Source organism: Myotis nattereri (genome assembly GCF_964212035.1).
Source record: "Myotis nattereri genome assembly, chromosome: 11".
NCBI lineage: Eukaryota > Metazoa > Chordata > Mammalia > Chiroptera > Vespertilionidae > Myotis > Myotis nattereri.
In genome coordinates this window covers 62,526,440-62,551,833 of record NC_138086.1, presented here as the reverse complement: position 1 = coordinate 62,551,833, position 25,394 = coordinate 62,526,440, and the positions used below count along the sequence as shown (strand labels likewise).

General features: G+C 40.3%; 1 protein-coding gene across 2 annotated transcripts in view; it reads right to left on the bottom strand.

The window, feature by feature from the left end:
• The window catches only part of TAX1BP1 (Tax1 binding protein 1), a 66,074-nt gene extending 51,946 nt beyond the window's left edge, over nucleotides 1-14,128 (bottom strand). For both annotated transcript variants that reach the window (XM_081102024.1, XM_081102025.1), the window contains exons 1-2: nucleotides 13,982-14,128; nucleotides 6,044-6,209 (exon numbers count right to left, since the gene is read on the bottom strand). In XM_081102024.1, coding sequence (XP_080958150.1) covers nucleotides 6,044-6,202 — 159 coding nt within the window. In that variant the 5' untranslated portion in view covers nucleotides 6,203-6,209; nucleotides 13,982-14,128. The remainder of the gene's footprint in view (nucleotides 1-6,043; nucleotides 6,210-13,981) is intronic.
• Nucleotides 14,129-25,394: the final 11,266 nt, after the last annotated feature.

The following is a 25,394-nucleotide window of genomic DNA, read 5'->3' as shown; positions in this document are numbered from 1 at the left end:
AAATCTATATAAATCAAACAGTAGAGTTTCTACTATGTATTAAAATGCAATTTGATATCCAATTTCTCAAGGAAAATCTTAGTATCAAATAGAAAAACTTAAGTTTTGCTTAAAATTTGAATTCATTAAACAGGTTTTTTAAACATTATCTTATGCTTCAAAGTTAAGTGTTTAATTAGAGCCCTGCCCCTTAAATCCACTAACTTCACTGATCTTTCACCTTTAGCAAGTCTTGCTTAAAGCCAATTGGTAAATTTTGTAAAAAGTCCTTTATTATCAAGATGTTTATATACAAAAATAGACTACCTATGTCCAATCTCTAAAACAATTTCAACTTACAACATGTAAACATTACGTATCTCAGTCTGTATTATCCAGATGAATTGTAGCGTGCTAAGTATGGATTAGAGATGTGTAAAATAGGTACTAGGTTTCTATTTGCCAGTAATATTCCAAGAAATAATACTCCACCGAGTTAAATTTTAAGTATATTCTTAATTCTGATTGACCTAGTTTTAGAGATTGCAGACCACTGGAAGAATTTTAACAATCTTTAGTCTCCAAAAGAGTGTTTTCAAACTGTAGGTCACAACCCAGTAGGAAGTATATTAATTTAGTGGTTCATGACATTAACTTTTTGATTTATATAGAATTAGAAAAGGATCAGAGTACATGACAGCTAAGTACTGCTTCATAAAAAATCTGTTTCAGAAAAAAAAAAAAATCTGTTTCAGATGTATTTGCAAGCACCTTTGCTTGCTAGGTCGCATCACAGAATTTGTTTGTGTGTGTCAGGGTCAAAAACATTTGAAAGACATAATTTTCATCTCTTTACGGATAAGAAGGAAGTTTAAAGATTCTGTGATGTAAGTGATTTACCTCACCTATTAAGGCTCAAGTTTTTCCCCTTTGAACTATTAGAAGATAAAATTAGATGATGAATATAAAAGCAGCACTTAGCAGAGTGCCTGACCATGGTGAGTACTCCTTAAGTGGTAATTTTTGTTAATCACAGTGTCTAAGAAATAGGTCAGATTACCAGAAAATACCTCTTTCTAGTTATGACTTCAAATAAATTACTTCTGTTTCCTCCTCTTAAAAATGGAGATAATGGTAACAATCTCAAAGGGTTGTGTGTGTTTTTTAAATAAAATAATCCCTGTAAAGCACTTAGCACAATACCTAGCACATTAGTGATAATTACATCCTATCTAAAAAAAAAAAAGGGGGGGGGAGTAAAATGCAAATTGACCATCACTCCAACACATAAGATGGCCGCCACAAGATGGCTGGCAGGGAAGGGCAGCTGTGGACAATCAGGCCAGCAGGGGAGGGTAGTTGGGGGGAACCATGCCCAAAAGGGAGTGCAGTTGTAGACGATTAGGCCTGCAGGGAAGGGTAGTTGGGGGGAACCAGGCCTGAAAGGGAGGGTAGTTATGGACGATCAGGCCTGCAGAGGAGGGTAGTTGGGGGGAACCCAGGCCTGCAGGGGAGGGCAGTTGGGGGGAACCACGCCTACAGGGGAGGGCAGTTGGGGGCAATCAGGCCTGCAGGGGAGGGCAGTTGGGGGGGACCACACCTACAGGGGAGGGCAGTTGGGGGCAATCAGGCCTGCAGGGGAGGGCAGTTGGGGGGGACCAGGCCTGCAGGGGAGGGCAGTTAGGGGTAATCAGGCTGGCAAGGGAGGGCAGTTAGGGGTGACTGGGCCAGGAGGGGAGGGTAGTTGGGGCAACCAGGCCAGCAGGAGAGGGCAGTTAGGGGTGATCAGGTCAGCGGGAGGAGGAGGGGCAGTTAGGGGCAATCGGGCAGGCAGGGGAGCAGTTAGGTGTCGATCAGGCTGGCAGGGGAGTGGGTAGGGGCAATCAGGCAGGCGAGCAGTTGGGAGCCAGCAGTCCTGGATTGTGAGAGGGATGTCAGACATCCCTCAAGGGGTCCCAGATTGGAGAGGGCAGGCTGGACTGAGGGACACACACCCTGTGCACGAATTTCATTATCATGTTAGTGTTATCTTTAGTTCAAAGACACACAGTGTTATCATATTAGTTCAAAGACACACAGACTTTTAGGGACAGTGAACTGACTCTACAGTTCTTTTCATATCCCCTAGAGCTTCTACCATCTCCTGACAACATTTTGAACAATGGAACAGTTATAAAGTTACCTATGACTTTCAGAATGTATTGCTCCTAAGAGCTACACTTTAATCCAGTTATAAAAGGGTGTAGGTGTATCTACAGTAAGGAAGGAACCAAAACAATGGATGTTTCACATAGTTTAGTTTGGGAAAGTACAATAGTACTGGCATCATTCTTCTACTAATGCAATAGTGAAACAAGAGCAAAAAAGTAAATTAAGCAAGGGTAACATGGAAGAAAAAGAAAATCTTTAACTAGGATTAATCTGTTAGAAAAACATATTGGATAAGAAGTATTGCTCTTAAAAAATAAAGAAAGAAGAAGGATTCCTGAGGGAGAAACTAAGATGGCAGCATAGATAAACACCGGGAAATAGTCGCCTCACACAACAATTAAAAAATATCCCAAAGGACGGAGCAAACATCGTCCAGAACAACAGGAAGGCTGGCTGAGTGTAACTTCTACAACTAGAAGAAAAGAGGGGCACGCTGAGAGCCAGAGGAGCTGCGGAGGTGAAGTGCAGAGGTACGGCGGCGGCTCGCGCGCGCGGAAAGGGGGTGGCACCTGAGGACGCGGCTGTCTTTTTGAATCACAAGCTCCCGACTGCTCTGAACTCCGGTTCCGGGAAGTCTCTGGGGACCCAGGACTCATACGGGGAGAGGCTGGTCTATCAGGCGGCAGCGGGCGAACTTGAGGGCGGCTTTCCCTCAGAGGTGCTTGCAGCCATTACCAGGACACTGAGACGCACGACTTCAGGCAGAGAATCAGCCATAGCTTCTTTCTCCGCCCTTTGACTCCCTGAGACCCCGCCCCACCCAGGCTGCGGCAGAGGCTTTTGCATGTGAATGTACCTAACTACAGCCCAGCCAGGCAGACCCGGAACTTTCAAGAGAAGGCCCAAGGCTCCGCAGCGGCTTGCATTGCTTCACAGCTGAGCCTCTTCGTGGCTCCTGCTGTGTGGCCTCAGGCAGGGGCTGAATTAGCACCTCCTTAGATCCAGGAGCCACTGTACCCAGTGGTCAGAGGGGGACCATTCTCCCACTTCAGACACAGCTGCTTCCCACAGCCAATTGGCCTGGAGGTCAATTCCTCCCAGTGATCCTACAACAACCAAGGCACCAAGAGTGCACCAAGAGTGTCCACCCCAGGTAACTGGGGAGGCTGAGCCACTGGGCCCTACAGGACACCTGGCGCGCAGGGCCACTCTATCAACACAGGGAAGCAGCCAAAATGCGGAGACAAAGAAACAAGTCACAAATGGCAGAAACGGAGGAAAGCAAACGACTGGATATAGAGTTCAAGGCCACGTTTATAAGGTTTTTCAAGAATTTTATGGAAACGGCCGATAAATTTAATGAATCCCTCAAGGAGTATAGTGAGACCATGGAGGACATGAAAAAGGACCAACTAGAAATTAAGCATACACTGACTGAAATAAAGAATAATTTACAGAGATCCAACAGCAGACAAGAGGATCCCAAGAATCAAGTCAAAGATTTGAAATACAAAGAAACAAAAAATACCCAACCGAAAAAGAAAAAAGAAAAGAGATTCAAAAAATATGAAGATAGTGTAAGGAACCTCTGGGACAACTTCAAGCGTACCAACATCAGAATTATAGGGGTACCAGAAGGAGAGAGAGGGCAAGATATTGAAAACCTTTTTGAAGAAATAATGACAGAAAACTTCCCCCACCTGGTGAAAGAAATGGACCTACAAGTCCAGGAAGCGCAGAGAACCCCAAACAAAAGGAATCCAAAGAGGACCACACCAAGACACATCATAATTAAAATGCCAAGAGCAAAAGATAAAGAGAGAATCTTAAAAGCAGCAAGAGAAAGACAGTTACCTACAAGGGAGTACCCATTCGACTGTCAGCTGATTTCTCAACAGAAACCATGCAGGCCAGAAGAGAGTGGCAAGAAATATTCAAAGAGATGAATAGCAAGAACCTGCAACCAAGATTACTTTATCCAGCAAAGCTATCATTCAGAATGGAAGGTCAGATAAAGAGCTTCACGGATAAGAAAAAGCTAAAGGAGTTCATCACCACCAAACCAGCATTATATGAAATGCTGAAAGGTATTCTTTAAGAAGAGGAAGAAGAAAAAGGAACTCTTACCATTTGCCACAGCATGAATGGAACTGGAGAGCGGATAAATACCACAGGATCTCACTCATTTGTGGAATATAATGAATAACATAAACTGATGAACAAGGACTGATCCAGAGACGGAGAGGCATTGATTGGACTGTCGGGCCTTGGAGGGAAGGTAGCGGAGGGTGGGGGCAAGGGGGAAAGATCAACCAAAGGACTTATATGCAAGCATATAGGCCTAACCAATGGACACGGACAACGGGGGGGTGAGGGGATGAGCGGGGGGGGGGGGGGGGGGGGCGTAGAGGGTACACACATGTAATATCTTAATCAATAAAAAATATAAAAAAATAAAGAAAGAAGTACTGCTCATAAAGGAAACTGAGAGGAAGTGTAAAGAAGATCAGAAGGACATCAAGGTTACCTAGCAAAAATAAAGATATTAATAAGTTCTAGAGAAACATTGAGAGAAAGAAAAACATTAGGGTGAAGAGAGCATACCTTTAGCCCTAACCGGTTTGGCTCAGTGAATAGAACACCGGCCTGCGAACTGAAAGGTCCCAGGTTCGATTCAGGCCAAGGGCATGTACCTTGCTTATGGGCACATCCCCAGTAGGGGGTGTGCAGGAGGCAGCTGATCGATGTTTCTCTCTCATCAATGTTTCTAAATCTCTATCCTCCTCTCCCTTCCTCTCTGTAAAAAAATCAATAAAATATATATATATATATATTTTTTTTTTTTAAAAGCACTTTTAAAGAGGGAGGGAGGGAAAGGGAGATACTGAGGTCCAGGGGGGCACCATTTTGGGGGGAGGAGGTAAAGGGAGAGCGACACAATAGGAAAGGCACTGAAAATATATTTTCTGGTTATATGTGTACAAATATAAAACCTACAAAGAAATACAGAAAATGAGCCTATGAATTTTTAAATCTAGAAAAATATATACCAAACTTAACTACAAGCTATTTCTGGGGAAGGTGGAGGCTACAATGGATAGAGCCATTCACTTTCTTTTTTGTATATTGTAGTTTTCAAATATTGTATTATCAAGAGTAAAGGTCCTTTCTATTTAAAAGAAAAATACAGCAAAAATGCCACATACATGTGAGGATGCAATGCTGATTCTTAGACAGAAATATCATAAACAGCATAAATGTCCCACCACGAGGTAAAATGTTTCAGAGCTATATTAATAAGAAAGTGATTATAATTTTAAGTAAAAAAATCAGAACATAAGAAAGGTCATGCAGTCTATTCCACACATCAACCTACATACCTATATTTACAAAGACTTCCCACTGCCAGTACTTCGGTCCTTTGTAGACAGAATGAAGCTTAATTCCAACCTTATCTCACACCACCTAAATCAAGTTTTGTTCTAGTTAAAATTACTCATTCTCATAAACATTCTCACCTCTGTGCCTTTACTTATACCATCTTCCTGCCAGGAATGTCCTTTCCTCAACCTCATTACCCTGCTCTATTCTTCTCATTTTTTCAGGTAAGAAATGGAGAAAATGGAAAAAGAAAACAAAGATTCTTAAAATTTTTTCACATGACCTTGAGTGAAGCCAAACCTTTTGATCATAGAGAGCAAAGCCTGGATTCAAGTTTCCAACATTTGTTGTATACTATCCCACTGTTAAATACAAAATGTTTACATTTACAAATGTAAATGTTTTATATCTGACGTTACAAAAATGACCTTGAATGTAGAGTGAAGATAGAGCAAGTAAAGCTACTGATCAACTGCGTAAAAGAAAATAGAGTGTACCCAGATGGAAGAAATAGGAAGAAAGTTTTTCTTACCTTGAATATACCAACCCAATCTTTTGGATGTGGATGGATATATGGAGTTAAGGTATAATGACATTCTAGATGTGCATTAGGAAGGTAACTCTTGGCCACATTTTGAAAGATGACATGGGCAAAATTGGAAGTCTGTGGGACTTCTTGAAAGGATGTCATTGTGAATCTGAAACAAGTAAATCACACAAGTTGAATGATACCCAACTAAGAAAAACTTTAATCTTCAGAAAATGTATCATTAAATGCAACTTATATTGATATCTACATGATAATTTTTGAGAAGACATGTACTTTTAAATATTGGCATTCCTCCTTTAAAATGTGATTAAATATAAAGACACAGACAAATTGGGAAATAAAGAATTTCCAATATGACTCAGAAAGTTACATAGGAGCTAAAAAGCTTTTAAACCAAAATAAAAAACAAACTATGAACTCTCTTGGAAAGCCTAGCTCTTTGCTTCTTTTGCAACCAACAGCTTCTATGTTGGACCTTTGAACTTCATTATTTTCCTCCCTAACCTAACCCATCCATCCCTCTCCTAGGTTGTTGGCTCCTATAACAGATGCTAATCTCTCAGTGCCTGCATTCCTCACCCATGTTTGTGATCCCCTAGCTACACATAAGAATCTTTAGGGGCCTTAAAAAAAGAAAAAGACAGTGACTTTCTGGAAGTGGGACCTGGGTGTGGGCACATTTATGTGAACACTTTGTTTTGGTTTTTTTTAGCATCTTTCTCAAGTAATCTTAATCCTGTATGTGATTAGGACAAAGAACTATTACTTAGACTCTGACCTAACTCAACAACCTAAGTCTTCATTACCATCGCTAACGCATTTCCACTAATACCTAGACCAGGGGTGGGCAAACTTTTTGACTCGAGGGCCACAATGGGTTCTTAAACTGGACCGGAGGGCCGGAACCAAAGCATGGATGGAGTGTTTGTGTGAACTAATATAAATTCAAAGTAAACATCATTACATAAAAGGGTACGGTCTTTTTTTTTTTTTTTTTTTAGTTTTATTCATTTCAAACGGGCTGGATCCGGCCCGCGGGCCACAGTTTGCCCACGGCTGACCTAGACCCAAACTGTCTTCTTTGGCTTCTGGTACATGCTTCTTCAGATCTCTCAAACCATGTAAAATCTCAGCTGATATACTTAAAATAGCTCAGCCTATCTGTTCCTCTCTACCTATACCAATTCTACCCTTTCATTCTGGGTTCAATAATCCTACCTTGACTTCCAGTATTCATTTTTTCTTCCCATTAATTTCCACATAGTTACCGATTAAAAATAAATATATTGTTTTACATTAAATACAAACTGTAGAAATCTATTATGGATTCAGTAAATGCTCACTGGCTTACAGAACACCAAGCACTGGATAGCAGATGAATAGTTAAAATAGACTACAAAAATCTACATGATCCAAATGTTTTCTGTGCTATACTTTTTTTTTGGGGGGGGGGGGGGAGAATTTACTTTTTTTTTTTTTTCAAAAGTACTAGTATAGCAACTGAGGATTTACTTCAAAAAGCTATCTCTACAGTGTGACACAGAACCGGTATCATCACTCATTCTATAATACATATAAGAAACTAACCCTACGGTACTTGCTTCTGAGTTTTCAAAACAAGACTATAATAATGAAGAAAATCGCCCTAACCGATTTGGCTTAGTGGATAGAGCATCGGCCTGCAGACTGAAGGGTCCCAGGTTCGATTCCGGTCAAGGGCATGTACCTTGGTTGCAGGCACATCCCCAGTCGGGGGCGTGCAGGAAGCAGCTGATCGATGTTTCTCTCTCATTGATGTTTCTAACTCTCTATCCCTTTCCCTTCCTCTCTGTAAAAAAATCAATAAAATGTATTTTTTTAAAAATAAAAAAATAATGAAAAAAATAGGAACAACATTTTTTGCTAACCAAATTTATCTAATTTACTTCACAAATCAAAGAAGTTTCTACATGGCGAGCACAACAGTAAGATTCTGCTCATCTTATCTAATAATAGACAAACATGGTAATTAACCGTACCTCCGACACGCTCCCCACTGGCTAATCAGGACAATATGCAAATTAACTGCCAACCAAGATGGTGGCCGGCAGCCAGGCAGCTGAAGTGAAAAAGAGGCTTGCTTGCTCCAGTGATGGAGGAAGCCAAGGTTCCCCGCCTGCTGCTGCCGGCCTCTGAGCTGCACTCTAAGAAACAATGTTGCAATTATAGAAGCTAAACAAACCCCAGAAACTTGCTTTCAGCCAGCCGGGCCTCAGAGCTGGAGCTGCAACAGTGTTTCAATTATAGAAGCCAAACAAACCCAGATACCTGCTTTCAGCAGCCGAGGTCTCAGAGCTGGAGCTGAGCCTCAGAGCTAAAGCCGCTCTCAGTTCCAGTGACAGCCATAGAAGGTAAATAAATCCCAGAATTTAAAAAGAAAAAGAAAAAAAGGAGAGGTTGGGAGTTTCAGTCACCCGCCAGCCTAAAAACGGCCCTCAGCCCCTCACCCAGACTGGCCAGGCACCCCAGTGGGGACCCCCACCATGAAGGGGGTGTGACCAGCTGCAAACAGCCATCATCCCCTCATCCAGGATGGCCAGGCACCCAAGCGGGACCCCCCCCCTGATCCGGGACACCCTTCAGGGCAATCCAGCCGGATCCCACCCGTGCACCAGGCCTCTACCCTATATAGTAAAAGGGTAATATGAAAACTGACCCTAACAGCAGAAAGACTGGGAATGACTGGTCACTATGACACACACTGACCACCAGGGGGCAGAATCTCAATGCAGGAGCTGCCCTCTGGTGGTCAGGTCGCTCTCACATGGGAGGAGCTCTGCTCAGCCACAAGCCAGGCTGATGGCTGCCAGTACAGCGGTGGTGGTGGGAGCCTCTCCTGCCTCCTCAGCAGCGCTAAGGATGTCCGACTGCAGTTTAGGCCTGCTCCCTACTGGCAAGTGGACATCCCCTGAGGGCTGCCGGGCTGCCAGAGGGATGTCTGATTGCCATCTTAGGCCCAATCCCCCAGGAAGCGGGCCTAAGCCAGCAGGTGGTCATCCCCTGATGAGTCCCAGACTGCGAGAGGGCACAGGCCGGGCTGAGGGACACCCCCTCCCCCCCCACCAAGTGCACAAATTTTTGTGCACCGGGCCTCTAGTATTTTCATAATTATTAAGTTTTTATTGCTAGGAAGTTCTAAGACAATATGCTTTTACAACTATTTCTTTTGCTGACCTGTTTAAAATACTAAGGCAAATTTTTAAGGTTTTGAAACAACAAGCACTTTCTTTGTATGTCTTCTCTGCTTCTGTTATGTTAAAAGTGATGCTTTATTAAAACAACATATTAGCTATCCCATAAAGAGTCTGTCAATCCTGAACCTGAAAGCCACTGTGGTAAAATACCAGCCTGGTTGTCTGTTAAGACTCTCCCCACTTGTGGTTTGCCAGAATTAGGAGCTAAAGAGAGTGTTCAGGATTAATCCTCCCTAGCTATCTCTGCACTAACAAGAAGGTTCTATTACCAGCAACCTATTTCACAGAAACACTTAACTGTCAATACTCCCCAGCTGATAACCCAAAACCTCCAGGAAAATTTTAAAAAAGTCACACTTACAAACACTGGAACCCTGCCTAAAATGACTAGAGTTCTATTACTTTCTCTTTGAATTGTCTGAGCTAATCTGGGTTTAGGAGGATGTCATAATGCTAATGAAGTCATTAATGATAACCTCTTTTCAAGTCAGTGGTTTCATAAAGGAAAAAAAAACATTCAGATTCCAGTTTTGAAAAAAATGTTCACTACTGGTAAGATACTAAGAAAAACTGTAACTGAATCAACTGAACAAACTTCTAATAGGTACAACTACCTAAACTGAGGCAAGTGAATCAGTAACATTTTTCTATGAAAAGACTGAATATTTAAGATTCTCTGAGGAAGATATTCAGTAAGGAGAAAATAAGGCTAGCTTAGAATGAGTTACCCATGTTTTTAATTAGAAGCGGAATAAAAATAAAACCTCTTTTTTTTTCTTAAAACTTAACACATTTCCTAAAGTAAACTAAATCAACAAAGCTGTATTTGTTATAAAACAGGGGAGCCGAGTTTAAACGTATTTAACCTCGATTACAATAGTGATTTAAAAATCCAAAATCCAACCTTACACTTTTACTTCACTGAAAAGTTTTCAAGGTATAAAATAGCATAAAGTATACATATATATACTTAGATATGCTTATAATGCATCAAGAGGGATTAAAAAGTACTCACCATATAGTTAAGTCTTTACTCATGAAGCATATGTTTAAATAAAGGACTTTAAACTATATTGATTGAATTTTTACCAGCATATATAAATGTATTTTCATGCTTTAAATAAACATATAAACATCAAATTTCATTTTAAACCCTCCCCACAAATTCAAGTTTTTAATACAAAACCCTAACATCAGACTTTAAATACATTCATGATGCATATAAACCTGAAGAGTAAAATAATTTGTGATCATCCTATTAATAATCTTCATTAATCCCTCTCCAACACCCCAACCTTTTCAAAAAATTTCAATGTGATTAGAACTATAAAAATTTTACAAGTTATTCCACTCTTGTTTCCACCTTACTTTTTAAAATTAAATTCCAATATCTTCTAGTCACAAAAAAGTTAAGGATAAATGTAATCTGAATATAATTACAACATGAATTGACCCATTTTAAGTAGTAAAATGAAAATTTCTAATTCCCATATAGTTCTGTTTCTCTCCTCACACAGATGACAGGGAGTAAAATGATAGCCAAATTTATTAAAATGTTGAAATTCACTGAGAATGCCAATGCAGCAAGATGATTCACAGGCAAATTAATACACTATGCATGCTCACACATGCACACACATATACACCACCCAGTGGAAAAGTGTAAAATCACTGCATCACCTTGTGGTAATGCTTGGGAAGTGTAACTTCATTAATATACTGAGAAAAAGAACAAACTGCACCCTCAGTTGGAGAGGAAATATGGCCACTATCCACAAGGGGAAGTGGAAGCAGCTTTACCAATACCCAACGTTTCTTCCCGTTCTCTAAAGCACATCTCAAGAAACACGGGTACATTAAGATGCAAAGCAAGGCTAAGTAAAAATTTCCCCAAACTAAAGGACCAGATACATTGAACTGGGAAACAAAAACAATGCTGTCTGCAGTGCCCTCTTCCAGGTTTCCTAATATAGTCTCTAAAGTCCTAACATCTCTAGAGTTCCTTTACATGTGTTATGTTGTGAACTTTATACTATAAAGTCTTTGGCCAATTTTGTTACTTAGGGATTCATCAATATTTAAGGAAAAGGGTAAATAATATGCAATGGGCATTCAGTTAACTAAAATAAATTTGGGGAAACGGGAGCACTTCAATATTATCTTTACTTCTTCCTCTTGGAACTTTTTCAAGCCCCAAACAGATCTTAGTATTTTTCCCAGTGGCTCCTGATACTCAATTTATTTGACTAGCTCCCAAAAAATGTAAGCATTAGTCAAATAAATAAATAGACCATATTTAAAAACTTCTATACATTAAATATGCAGAATCAAATTAAGCTTTTTAAATAAATATTTTACATAATTTTCCAGTTCTAACAATTAGAATTCAAGAATAAGGTAATTTTGTTTTGTGTGATATGATTATGATGATTGTATTTTTTCAAAGTTCTTATCACTTAAACATGCTAAACTAATTATAAGTAAAATACCCTGATGTCTTGGATTTTATTTTAAAATTCAATGAGGAAAAAATGTTTGAGGGAGTTAATAAAACAAGATTAGCAAAACAATGGTTCTTTTTACTTTGTTCTCCTTATGTATGTTTGAAATTTTCCATAATAAAAGTAAAACCACAGCAAATAAAAATTAGTAATGAAAACGCATTACAAGTAGTGGTTAACAAACTTAGCAAAATTATTTTTTTAAATCTTCAGTTAAAAATATATAAAATTTATAATTACCTCCAAACTTCAGTCCTATAGGACACACAAATATATGAAGGATAAAATGTCTGACATTTTAATAGTTTCCAATTATTCAAACTATAACTTAAACAAAGACTAGCAGCTAGTTTACACACCAAAAAATATTACTAGCATTCTTTCTCGGAGGCAGAAAAGCCACCCATCTGTTAATTTGCACTCTGACAGGGATCTACCTCCAAAACTCTTTACAGGTGAGTTCTCTGTTCAGGGGTCACTGACATCACTTTTTACTATTTTAGACTGTTTTAAAAGTTGGTTTCTAAAATGCTACGATCATGGCCCATATCCTATATTAGAGGGGAGAATTGTTTTTCTCTTCTATTACGGATTTATTTGAGGCAAAATAAACTAAAAAGCCAGGCGTTCATCCAGCCAAAATTTTACTTAACAGTATGCAAATTGCAAAAGAATACAATCCAATAAGCTCCACCTGAGATAATTCCGCCAGAGTAGTATAGAAAAAAGTAGTTAGGATCTTTCATAATTATTTAACATCATTAAAAAAGTTGAAACTTAAAATTCCAAGACACCTGTTATTTTGTTAAGGAAAAGGAATTTACTGGTTAATTCTACATAAATGGCTGAGGCCATAACTGTATACAGAAGTGTACAATTAAAAAATGTGATAAATAGAAAACAAAAATTACAAAATGTTCTTTGAAGTTGAAAAAAAAAAAAAAAACACCCAACCCTAGTAAGACCTCGTCTCTAACGTAACCAAGTAATCCTTCAAGAAATCAAGTTCACCCTTGCTAAGAACAAAACTAAGGCCTCTCTACACCCGAATGTCACCTGAAGGCAACTAACCCCTGTTTAGATTAACTGGTTAATCAAGTAATCTCTTTAAAATCTTTTTGGAATTGAGCCCCAAAACTATAATTAGTAATTGTCCGTGCGCGGTTTGTAGAAACCTTGCAATTAGCGGAAAGCAGACAGTTGAAAAATTTGGATTTTTCTATCTAAATCCCCGACTTAATAGTAATCCACAATTACTTTTTGAAACCTAATACATGTAGGTCAAATGCCACAGTGTTTTCAAGCAAAGCTATTATGAATAGGGTAATATATGTTTATCAACAAACACGCACACACACTTCTCCACCCTCCCCCCGTCCGCCCCAACAATTTTCCAAAGCGAGGAGCGCACACTCCCGACGTGTCAACACACTGCGGCCCAACGGAGTGTCGGGTGGACCGGAAGGAGAGTTGTGAAATCAACAACAGTTGCCTAAGCAAAGGAAGATGTGACTCTCTCCCAGGAGATCTGCTAAGTTCCCCCGGGAACACGGTGCTTCAGAGCCATTTATAAACAGCCGGAGAAAAGCGTTATCTAATCCCGCACCCCAGGTGCGGCCGGAGACCCGGCTAACTCCGCCCGCCGCGACCGTGGGCGGCGCAGGGAGTCTCCGCCTCCTCCACCGGCGACTCAAACCAAAACACTGGCGTTCCGTCCGCACCAGCAAACCCCAGCGACCTTCCCGGACTCGACCTAGAGATTTGCCCAAACTTACCTAGGCCGGCAGCACCCACACACCACTCGCCCCAGAGCTGAGCCTCGGGCAGGCCCGTTTCTGCTTCGGGGGTCCCCCGCCACTCGCCCCCGCCATAGCGCCACGTCCCACACGCCTCCCCCAACTCGCAAAGGCTTATCCCGGCCGCCCCGCGGCGTGGGGCAACCACCCGTCGCCTTTCTCCAAATCCACTGCCAACTGAATTCGCCCACTCCCTGTCACAATCGCGGCCGGGGAGGAAAGGCTGTCCTCGACAGGGACAGCGTCGTCATTTTGTGCGTCGTCACCACGGAGACCATTCCCGAGACCCGCCAGGCCCTAGAGTCTAGGAGCTGAGGGGCGTATCCCGAGCCCCCAAAGGGCTCCACTGGGGTCCCGCGCACAGGGCGCCGGGCTGGGCAAAGCGCTTACCCAGGAAGGGGCTCCCGGACAAACGGGGAATCCTACTGAGGCTCCCGAGACGGAGCCGCCATCAACCGCCGAACCTCTTCCGGCACCAATGCCACCTCCAGCGACCGGCTACACCTCCCTTCAGAGCCCAAAGCCGGCTACGTCACTTCCGCCCATGGGTCCGCCCCTTCCGCCGCCTCGGGTTGGGAGAGGGGAGAGTTCCCCTACTCGAGTTCCCCCACCAGCCTGGCCGGCGCTCACTTTACCCTAGTAGGTCTGAGCCTGCCTTTCCCCCTCCCCGGATCCTCCTCTTTCTTAGGCCCTGTGGTTTTGCTCTGAAACGTAGTCGCAACCAAAGAGGGTCCGTTCGGATTTGCATTTATGACTTTTTAATTTACCGAAATTTGGGAGCTACTACCAAAGGTAATGTGGACCCTTGGAAGGGTAATGTAATAGGAATTGTTTGGTTTTTTGTGTGTTTTTTTAAATATATTTTATTGATTTTTTACAGAGAGGAAGGGAGAGGGATAGAGAGTTAGAAACATCGATGAGAGAGAAACATCGGTCAGCTGCCTCCTGCACACCCCCTACTGGGGATGTGCCCCCAACCCAGGTACATGCCCTTGACCAGAATGGAACCTGGGACCCTTCAGTCCTCAGGCCGATACTCTATCCCAGGGGTCCTCAAACTACGGCCTGCAGGCCACATGCAAATACAAATATTGTATTTTTTCCCGTTTTGTTTTTTTTTACTTCAAAATAAGATATATGCAGTATGCATAGGAATTTGTTCATAGTTTTTTTTAAACTATAGTCCGGCCCTCCAACGGTCTGAGGGACAGTGAACTGGCCCCCTGTTTAAAAAGTTTGAGGACCACTGCTCTATCCACTGAGCCAAACTGGTCAGGGCGGGGTTGAACATTTTTAAAAAATAAGTTCAAATAGGCATGTTACAGAAATATTACAGGTTTTCAAAGCAGGCAAAATAAGCCATTCTCATCTTTTGGACAGTGGTTTTCCTTAGAGTTTGTATGAAAGGTTCCCTTTACTAAAAATGATTCTTTCTTTTCAAAATAATACATCCGTAAACCTTTAATTTTTTTAAAAAAAAGGAGTTTTTTAAGTATGAGATTTGAATAATGACAGGTTTTGGTATGATACATAAGAATATTCAAAATACTCTAAAGTAGGGTTGTTTGTTTTCTCTTAACCATATGTCGGAAGATGGTTTTAATGTACTCCTTGCTTTCGGTTTCCTTGCCGTTACTCTCCCAGATGTTTGTAAAAAAACTGTTCCTTTGAGGTGCATGCCAATCAGTTATTACCCCTCTTCCCTCCTTGTTGCTGTCACCTGATCTCCAAGTCCCTCTTCCTCATTCATTGAAGACTGTCACGTACTGCCCAACCTTTCTCTCCATTTCAGCCCATCAGTGTCTTCTTGGATGAGATTAAAATCAAAAGGCCAACATCCTGGCCTTTTCAACTTTTTAATCCCTCCTCTCCAATAATCGAATCCACTCCACACTCCAGATACCTATTTCCATACCTTAGACTTAGAGTCTAAGGTAGAGTCTTAGACCCTTTCATCACCTGAAACTGTTTCACCTTCAAAATCAAGCAACCTGCTCTTTGACAACAACATTCTATTTTTCTAACTTGCTTATTCAGATATGCCCACTTGCTGGAGGGGGTTAATGGGGGTAGGGGAAAGAGGACATATGTAATACTTTCAACAATAAAGAATTTTTTAAAAAAGAAAAAACAAACAAAAAAATATGCCCAGTCTATTTTTCAAACTCATCAGGATCTCTAATCCATTAAAGTTTCTTTTAATACTTCCCTCCTTATCCAACTCAGAGTCCATGGACTATCATTTCATTACTATTATTTCCAATACCCTAAATTCCCTGGATTTTTTAATCTTACAAATAAAGTGCAATCTTGTAACAACCATGTTATAGACCCTGTGGTCACCACATACTCTGTCACTAAAGGTGATGTCTGGGAATACTATGCAAAAACTTTGATGTTAAAATTGAGTGTCTTGGGAAGTTTCTTGCACTATCAAAGAAAGAAACTATATAACTTATGATATTAAGAAACTGAGCCCTGCCTAGTTCAGCTCAGTGGATGGAATGTCAGCCCTCAGGCTGAGGGGTCCTGGGTTCGATTCTGGTCATAGGCACGTGCCCAGGTTTCGGGCTCGATCCCCAGTAGGGACATGCAGGAGGCAGCTGATTGGTGATTCTCCCTCATCGTTGTTTCTCTCTCTCTCTCTCTCTCTCTCTCTCTCTCTCTCTCTCTCTCTCTCTCTCTCTCTCTCCTCTTTCTCTTTCTCTCTTCCCCTTCCTCTCTGAAATCTATAAAAATGTATTTTTAAAAAAAGAAAGAAAGAAACTGAGCCCTAGCTGGCTTGGCTCAGTGGATAGAGTGTTGGCCTGTGGACCAAAGTGTGCTGGGTTCCATTCTGGTCAAGGACAGGTACCTTGGTTGCAGGCTCCTCCCCAGCCCCGGCCCTGGTCAGGGCTCATGCAAGAGGCAACTAATCAATGTATTTCTCTCATATCGTTGTTTTTCTATCTTTCCCTCTCTCTTCCATTCTCCTTAAAAATCAATGGAAAAATATCCTTGGGTGAAGATTAACAAAAAAAAAAGAAACCGACCCTACAGAAGTTTATACTTTAGTAAGACCTTTGCCCCACCTGGCTCCTAAGAGTGTTCTTTGTTCCTTGTGCAACTGAGAGGTCACTGGAATGTTCATATTATCTAACCCAGCTGTGGGCAAACTACGGCCCGCGGGCCAGATCCGGCCAGTTTGAAATGAATAAAACTAAAAAAAAAAAAGACCATACCCTTTTATGTAATGATGTTTACTTTGAATTTATATTAGTTCACACAAACACTCCATTCATGCTTTGGTTCCGGCCCTCCGGTCCAGTTTAAGAACCCATTGTGGCCCTCGAGTCAAAAAGTTTGCCCACCCCTGATAACCTCTCTTCCTTATCTTACTGAGAAGAGTAATAGCCAACACAGTACTTTGAATTCTTTAGGTACTTAATGTCAATAAGGTTCTTTCTTTCCTCTGTGTTTCTCATCACATACCTTTATTTTTTGAGTCACTTGCATACCAATGTGGGGTTTTTTAATTAATAAAAGTTATTTCGAGGAAATATTAAAAGTTTTAATTTTAACCAAGGTGGAATCAAAGTTTTAGGCTGAAATGTGGTTTTATTCCCACAGATCCCATCCCCTCCCACCTTCTCAGGAATCCTGTATCATCATATATTCAAGCCCTCCATCTCCACTGAATTTTTCCGAGTATCTTTTCAACATTGTACTAGATTCTTTTTTTTTTTTAATTTTTTTTTAAACATTTTTTTTAAAATATATTTTATTGATTTTTTTACAGAGAGGAAGGGAGAGAGATAGAGAGTTAGAAACATCGATGAGAGAGAAACATCGATCAGCTGCCTCCTGCACATCCCCCACTGGGGATATGCCCGCAACCCAGGTACATGCCCTTGACCGGAATCGAACCCGGGACCCTTCAGTCCGCAGGCCGACGCTCTATCCACTGAGCCAAACCGGTTTCAGCTGTACTAGATTCTTTACTTAATTTTTTAAAATTCCCTTGATCTGTATTTCCTTCCAGCTGTTACTGCCTTTTGTCTTCACCTTCTCCAATATACTGATATGTGAATACATACAACAATAGAACAATAATTATCAGAGAGGCTATCATTAAAGAGCACAGTCTCTATTTGGATTCATAATCCTGGCTGCACCACTTACTAGCTCTGAGAACTTGCATAGTTTAAATATTTACTTAACCTTTGGAACTTCAGTTTCCTCATAGAAAAACGAAAATATTAATGTTTGTATCTATCTTATAGGGTTATTGTGAGCAATACTTTAATTCATATAAAAATATATTAAAATGGTATCTGGTACACAGAAATTGTTCTGTACACATTAGCTACTACCATCATTATTGTTATGTAAAGAATCTATATATGTTATCAATATTTTCAATAGATACATATACACACCCATGCCTGCATGTCAAACTGTGACTTCCTCTGGGAAGTATAACTTTTACCTTTAATAATATAGACATCTATTTCCATTGAAGAAGCAGTTGAATTTTGTTATTGTTCTTGGCCAACACATCTGAACCACTTTTGCTATTCCTGGATAATTCCTCACCTTATGAAGCAGGCAAAGCATTCCACTCTAGAAACTGAAATGCAAGCTACGTGCTTTCCCATAGTCCCTTGTTTTGTTTTTTTGTTTTGTTTTTAAGTATGATATCAAGTTTTATTCAACGTACCTATAGTTTAAGACTTAAAACTTTAAGTAAAGTTTATTAAGTTAATTTTAGGGAACGTTGTGGAGTGAAAGAAGATGTAGTGTCGAGGATTGAGAAAGGTATTTTGAGATGGTTTGGACATATAGAGAGGATGAACGAAAGGAGATAGACGAAACCAGTATACAAGACGAGTGTGGATGGGAGAGTTGGAAGGGGTCAACCTCAGCGAGCATACTTCAATCAGGTTGAGGACATTTTTAGCAAAGGCCAGCTTAGGAGTACCCTAATTAAGTTATTAACAATGTACCTACCTATATAGTTTAAGTTTAAAAAATTTGGTTCTCAAAAGAAATTTCAATCATTGTACTGTTAATATTTGGCTCTGTTGACTAATGAGTTTGCCGACCACAGGGCTAGGATGATTGAATGTGGGAAATACATAAATGCACAGACCCTGTGATGGGAGGTACTTTAAACAGTACAAGGAATGGAAAGAGTGGGTGTGTGGGTACAGAGAAGAGGTCCATTGAGAGAATAAACCAAACAGATCACCAAGGTTTGGACTATGTGGGGGTTTCAGCCATGGTCCAGTGAGCCACTCTCTCCTAAGGGAAACAGGTGAATGTAGGAGAGATTTACACCAGACAATGGCAACAGCTGAACATTTTAATTCTCTAGGGTGCTATATCTCAGAAGAGCATAGGACAGGAATTCTTGTTCCAACCAGAGTCTGGGTCTCACTTCGAGGAAAAGTACCTAATAGCTATGAGAAGAAAGAAAGTACACAGGTGACACACTAACCCAGCTATGTGACTCTGAGCAAGTCATGTCCACCTTCTGAACCCCACCTCCTTTAGCCACCAAGAATTTGGGCCCGACACTTTGTAAGAATTTGTTGAATCTTTGGAGATAAATAGACTCACTTTCCAGCCATGAGCTTTGTTTAGAGGGGAGCTATTATTTTTCCCTTGTAAAAGGTCTCTTGAAATACAAGAACATCATTTAAAAGTGAGATCTTTCTGTAGATGGATATGTTCCAGTATTAGATGAGAAAGGGAATAAAGCCACATCCATTTAAAATCTGACAAAGGACCAGGGAGAATAAAACCCTCTTGGTCTAATGACAGGACTAAATTGGGTTCTGTTTCAAGTTGCCATTGAGTTTCTGAGTTCTTTAGAAGGAAGATAAAACAACCTCAAAAAAGAATGATGTGTATAACTGATTAATTTCCAGAGCATTCATAGGTGCCATTTATGTTGCAAGTCTTCCTTCCTGAATTGTTTTCAATTTTCAATTGAGGGGTTATGTTAAAGCAAATAAATGAACCTGGTTTTTGAGCCTGAGTCTGAGATACAACTGTCCAATTGGCTTTGCGGAGAAGAAATCTAAGAGGATGAGGTCAGAGGAATGGGATGGAAAACATACACATGGTGCAACTTCTTCACTAAGTCAGGCAATCTGCTCTCTGGAAAAGGTCTATTAAGCCAAGACATTCTTCAAGACTGAGGCTGACCAGAGATGCCTTTTAGTCCACAGGGAGTTATCCTGTTCTTTCAGAGTTTGAGAAGGCTTATCAGGAGCTAGACACCCATAACCTTGGTCCCTGTCTGTTCTCCCCAATTTTCTCGGGGGAATATTTCTCAATATTAGAGACATGGAAAAAGACGACATATTCTCCTTTTCTCTCTCCTCATGTAGGGATTTCACAATGTAACTCTAGGGGCCCTGTCGAATTCTTTCTCTCTCGGTGATCAACAAGAGGCAAATGTGAGGGCTTTAAGCTCAACAAGTGGTCGTAGTCTACCGGAAAAAAGAAGTTGATTGAAACCCTCTCCTTTAGGCCCTAAAAAAAAAGAGAGAAGCAGAGTGCAGATTGGTTTGCCTCAGTGGATAGAGCATTGGTCTTGGGATTCAAGGGCCTGAGGTTCGATCCCAGCCGAAGGGAGAGAGAGAGGAGAGATGCTGGTGCTGCCTCTTTTCCTCCCTCCCTCCTCCCCAGAGGCGAGGGAGGGAGCAAGGGGGGAGCGCCGCTGGGGAGGAGGGAGGGAAGGAGGCTCCATAGTCTCTTGTGGTCAGGGCATGGGCTACATGAGTCAGGGGCTTACAGAATCCAATCTGGCCCAGGAGAGGCAGCAGCTGGCTGGCAGCTATAGCCCTACTCCGGAGGAAGACATATCAGAAATTGCAGCACCCAGGTGGGGTTAGCTGAACCAGCTGTGACATCACTAGGGGCCAGGCAAGGAGCTCTTCATAAGACCTGTAGGGCGGTATGATTTTCAAGCCTTCCCAAAGAGTCTGTGAGCTACCCACTATGTCTTTAATAAAGACTTTTCCCCCCTAAGTTAGCCTGAGTTGGTTTCTCTATTAGAAACCAAGAACACTGACTGATGGAGTATATTTTTCAAATTAAAAGGTTTCCGAACTTTTTACTATGAATAATTTCAAACATTTAGGAAAGGAAAAGAATAGTAAAATGAATAGTTACATATCATCCACCCAGATTCAAAAATTAGTAACATTTTGATATGTTTGCTTTATTTCTGTACATGTTGCTGAACATTTGAAAGTTAGTTATAGGCACCAAAAGAATGAGTAATAATTTCATAATATCCTCATCTATCTAGACCATATTCAAATTTCTCCATATTCAAATATCCCAGGAATACCTTTTGTACCTTTCCCTTTTTTTCAAGCCAAGGTCCAATACAACACATTGTGTTTGGTTATACATGTTCAGTGTCTTTTTGTAATTTAAAAATACAATTAAGAAAAATAAGGTAATATATGGGGTTTGGTCCTACCTTTATTGTTTTCTACATAATGATTGAGAAGATAAAAACCAGAATGAAGAGTTAATAAGCAGTATAATCACATGCCAACTTTAAATGTGGTGCTAAGCATATCAAAATAAATAGAACAAGGTCCCTGACCTCAAGGATTCAGGCTTCTAGTTTCTCCAAACACACACACAACTTGTTAGTCTTGCTTTTAACCAGCTTAAGGAACAGATCAAGGTTGGATATCAGAAGTAATTCTTTCCTTGGCTCAGAACCACGTTATGGAGTGAGAGAGCTGAGCAAGGCTGGATGCACATGCCTAATAATTTCTCTCCCACTATTTTCTGAGTCCTGTGCCAACTCAGAATAGCAATCGAGAACTGTCACCGCCTGATTCCAATCTAACTTTTCAACCTCAGCTCTCACCACTTCCTCTTCCACAACTCAAACTGGACCGACACGTTCTAAAATATGTTTCACATTTTCCCATCTGTACATTCTACTGGAATGCTTCCACCACCCCCACTATCTTCAAACTCCCACCCATACTGCAAGGCCCAAAGCAGATGCTGCAGGTTCAATGAGAAGGTTCTGGAGAATACAGCGTTGAAAGCAATTTGAGAGTGATTCTAGCAAAACACCAGGCAGTATTTTATGTATGTTTAATACGCACACAAAGACTTCTTTAATTGGTTTATTAAAACCTATTTTTAAATTTATATAATAAAATTACCTTGTAGCCTGGATCAATGATTTACACTGTATCTAATCTGAAGAAATTAAGGTGGAGATTTAGCAATTATCTGATTTGTATGATAGACATTCAATTGACAATATAAGCTAAAAAGTAAAGGTGTCTAAATCACCAGCTTATTTATATTGATCATATCTTCTGGGTGATTTATAAATTTTCATTTTCATTATGAAGAGAGTAGTATATTTATGGGTTTTTTTAAATTCAATGTATTTAAAGTAAAAACAAAAAGCAGTTTACCCATTTCTCCCACCTGACACTTATCATTAAAAATAATGAAATTTCCTTTTCAGAGCACTTTTAATACTCTCCACAACAGTCCCCACACCTTAGCCTCTAGTACAAGTACTGTCTTTGTCACACAGCTAAGGTCACATGCTGTTAACATTCCTTATTAAGGAAAAGCCTCTTTGTGTGTTTTCGATTTTCATTTCTGACACTTAATTAGAATTAATGAAGTTTCCACATTTACAGATTGCAAGAGCTGCCAGGACTCCTGAAACTGCTAGAAGGAGCCATGAAATCTGTGATTTTCTCACAGGAGGCCAAGCGATATGAGACACATTAATTCTACATGTGTCGTTGACAATGTGTGTGCCTCTCTGTCTGTGAGGAAGGGGCTAAGAGAATCTAAGGTGAGCACTTTGGCTGCTTTCTACAGCATGATGGCATGAAGACAAATGTTTATAAATCCCTGGTACCCCTTGGTGGTATCACTGCATTGTCAAACAGTAAAGGAATGTTTAAATACGAATAAATTATGCTTTCCCTGAATGAAGTCTCCTCTCTGGTGTGTAACTACTGGATGTGTACTTGGGAGTTCCAAGCTTGAGTATTTCATTGCTGGAGATATGTAACCAACCTATCCTTTGAAGGAGATAATTTTGGATTGCTTTTTCAATATAAATGAATTTACTCTGGGATCTTTAGAGCTGTAGGTCCAACCTCCTCAGAACACATTACACAGATTCACAAACAATTGACCAGACCACTGTCCATGGAAGCAATAAAACCAGGGTCTTGTCTTCATTCACCAAACCAGAGCTGTGCAAAACACAGCCCCTGAGTCTCTTTCCTTTACCCTATTTAATGTGACAACACTCTCGACTGTGAGTTCTGGACACTCTCACCAGACTTTGATTTCTTATTCTTCCTTGATTCTGCTCCTGGTGTTTTCCACACCTCTTTGGGGGGTTAACAGCAGAGACAGCTACTGTGCCAAAAGGACTTAGAGCGGCCCATTCCCCAAAGAGCAGACCACAGGCGGAAGGATAAACAGCACCAACAAAACCGAGGTTTCCTCTTCACGAAGCAACACATTTTGAAAATCATGAGTTTATTTGAAGATTTTAATTTTAGCACATTTCACTTCAGAGAAATAAACATACTTCTCTAAGATCCTAAGAACACTCATATTGCAAGCATTATACAGAGCACCTATGTACATGATAGGAAAGGCCTTTATTATCTGAACTACACTCATAATGGAATGTTATATAATTACTGGGATGATGTCTAAAAAGAGAAAAAAATTTTAATATGAGACACGGTTGAATATCCTAAATTTGTGTCACCCATGCTAAAAAAGCATTTTCATAATGTTTGTTTACCATTTGTTTTAAAGGAGATTTTTCTGCCTGCCAAATAGGCCCATAGTTGGGTTCCCACATCTTGTTAAGGATGACTGATGTCGACTCTGGTTCTTACAGCATATGAAGTTTCATGGGAAAAAGCCTGGGATTCTGGGAAAGGCCATTCTCATGTAATAATGATGCCTTACTTCAATAGCTTCCATGAGAAAGGAAGCAAACAAGAAGAGATGCAGATAGCATGACCAATGACCGATTTCTGCATCATGTAAAGGTAAGGCTTGGATGAGACGTAGAAGAGCAGATGGACCAAGGAGGCAGAAATGAGATCGCAGAGGCCTCTGGAGGAGGCCGGGGGTCCCTCCGGCGCTATCAATCTCCCTGTAAGAATAAAATGTCAAATTTCACATTCAGAATGGAATCATTTTCCACAGACACTTTGTCTGCAGGCCTTTCCCTCTGTCTACCAACTAATTCCTATAAAGAATTTTGAGCATGAAGGGCATTCAATACTCAAGAAATATCAGAGAACACGGGAAGCAAAGCCATGGAAGATGGCTGAGGATTAAATAGTAGGTCATTTTTAAGATATTCGACATGGAAATATATTTTGTGCTTCTCTTGCCCTTACCTAAATGAGATAATGCAATATATATACTTATCATGAAATATTTGAGACATTCAAAACATATGAAGAACAATAAATACCCATGTACTTTTAATCCAGTCTAAAGAATAAGTTTTTCTCAATACAATTGAGATTGTATTCCCTTCCCTACAGGGATAACTATCTAAATTGAGTGTTTATCATCCTAAATATTTCTTTAAAATTATATTTCATGCCAAATCTATGGAGGTTACGAACATAGTCTTTCAATTGTAAAGCTCTAAGACCCTTTAAACATTGTGCTAAAAATATCACTCTTATTACTCTAGTAAGTTAATATTAAAATATTTTTAGCACAACATGAAGCTTTCTACAGTATATTATTTTAAACGAGTCAATTAATTGGTAGTAAATATCTCAAGCTAAATAATAAACTTAAGTAATCTGGGAACTCTGGATTAAATTTATAGTTTTTATTCTACCTTTTTTTAAACTTAAAAAAAAAAAAAAGAGCCATTCAAAAGTAGAAGGAATCCTTGATTGCCTGGAGCTTGGCCAAATTCCGTGGCATATATAAAGCAACTGATAGTAGCCAGAATGCAATACTTTAAAGGGACTAATAATAAGAGGTGTACTCTATGTTCTTTAAGGTGGGTATAATTCCCAATGAACTTAGCCTTGTGCCCGACGCTCCCTGGTTATAATTAGAGGCATGTTTCAGAGTTGTATGAATGCTTGTTAACCAGCAGGGCACCATTTAATAAATCTCGGTACTGTTATAGCCATCCAAGAGGTCTGTCTGCTAGACACCAAATACTTTAGCCGGAGTGGTAGATGCACTTAGAAAGGGCATTGTTTTAGGCTAGCTCCGTAAAACATGAATGGGTCAAATGAAGCAGTTTATTTTGCAAAGGGCAGGATCAATGATGCATTGTTGGGAATTGGCAGTGAAGATAACTGTAGTCCAGTGACTTGTTTTGTTGGTTTTCAGTTCCTTGAACAAAGACTTTGTATTATTCATTCAAGTTCATAATGTTGTGTCTGAAACTGATATTTTAGGAACTCTGAAAGTTGACAATATAATCACAACTCACTTGATGCCAAAACCAGATACTGATCTGAACACATATAGGGGCAGGTCATCACTAGACCTGATATTAGACTACTTAATATCTTTATTTAAACCACTTATTTATATGTTTCACTGCAGAAATATAAATGTATTTGATTAGAAGGTTTCGCTCCAGACCCCCTGGAGGTGCTACATAATATGTAGAATTACCAAATTTAAAATCCCCAAACTTCTGAATTCTGGAATACAGTTGGCCCTACAGATTTCAAATTAGGGATTGTCGAACTCTCATGGCTACCACTGATTTAAGAGCTACCATGGCTGT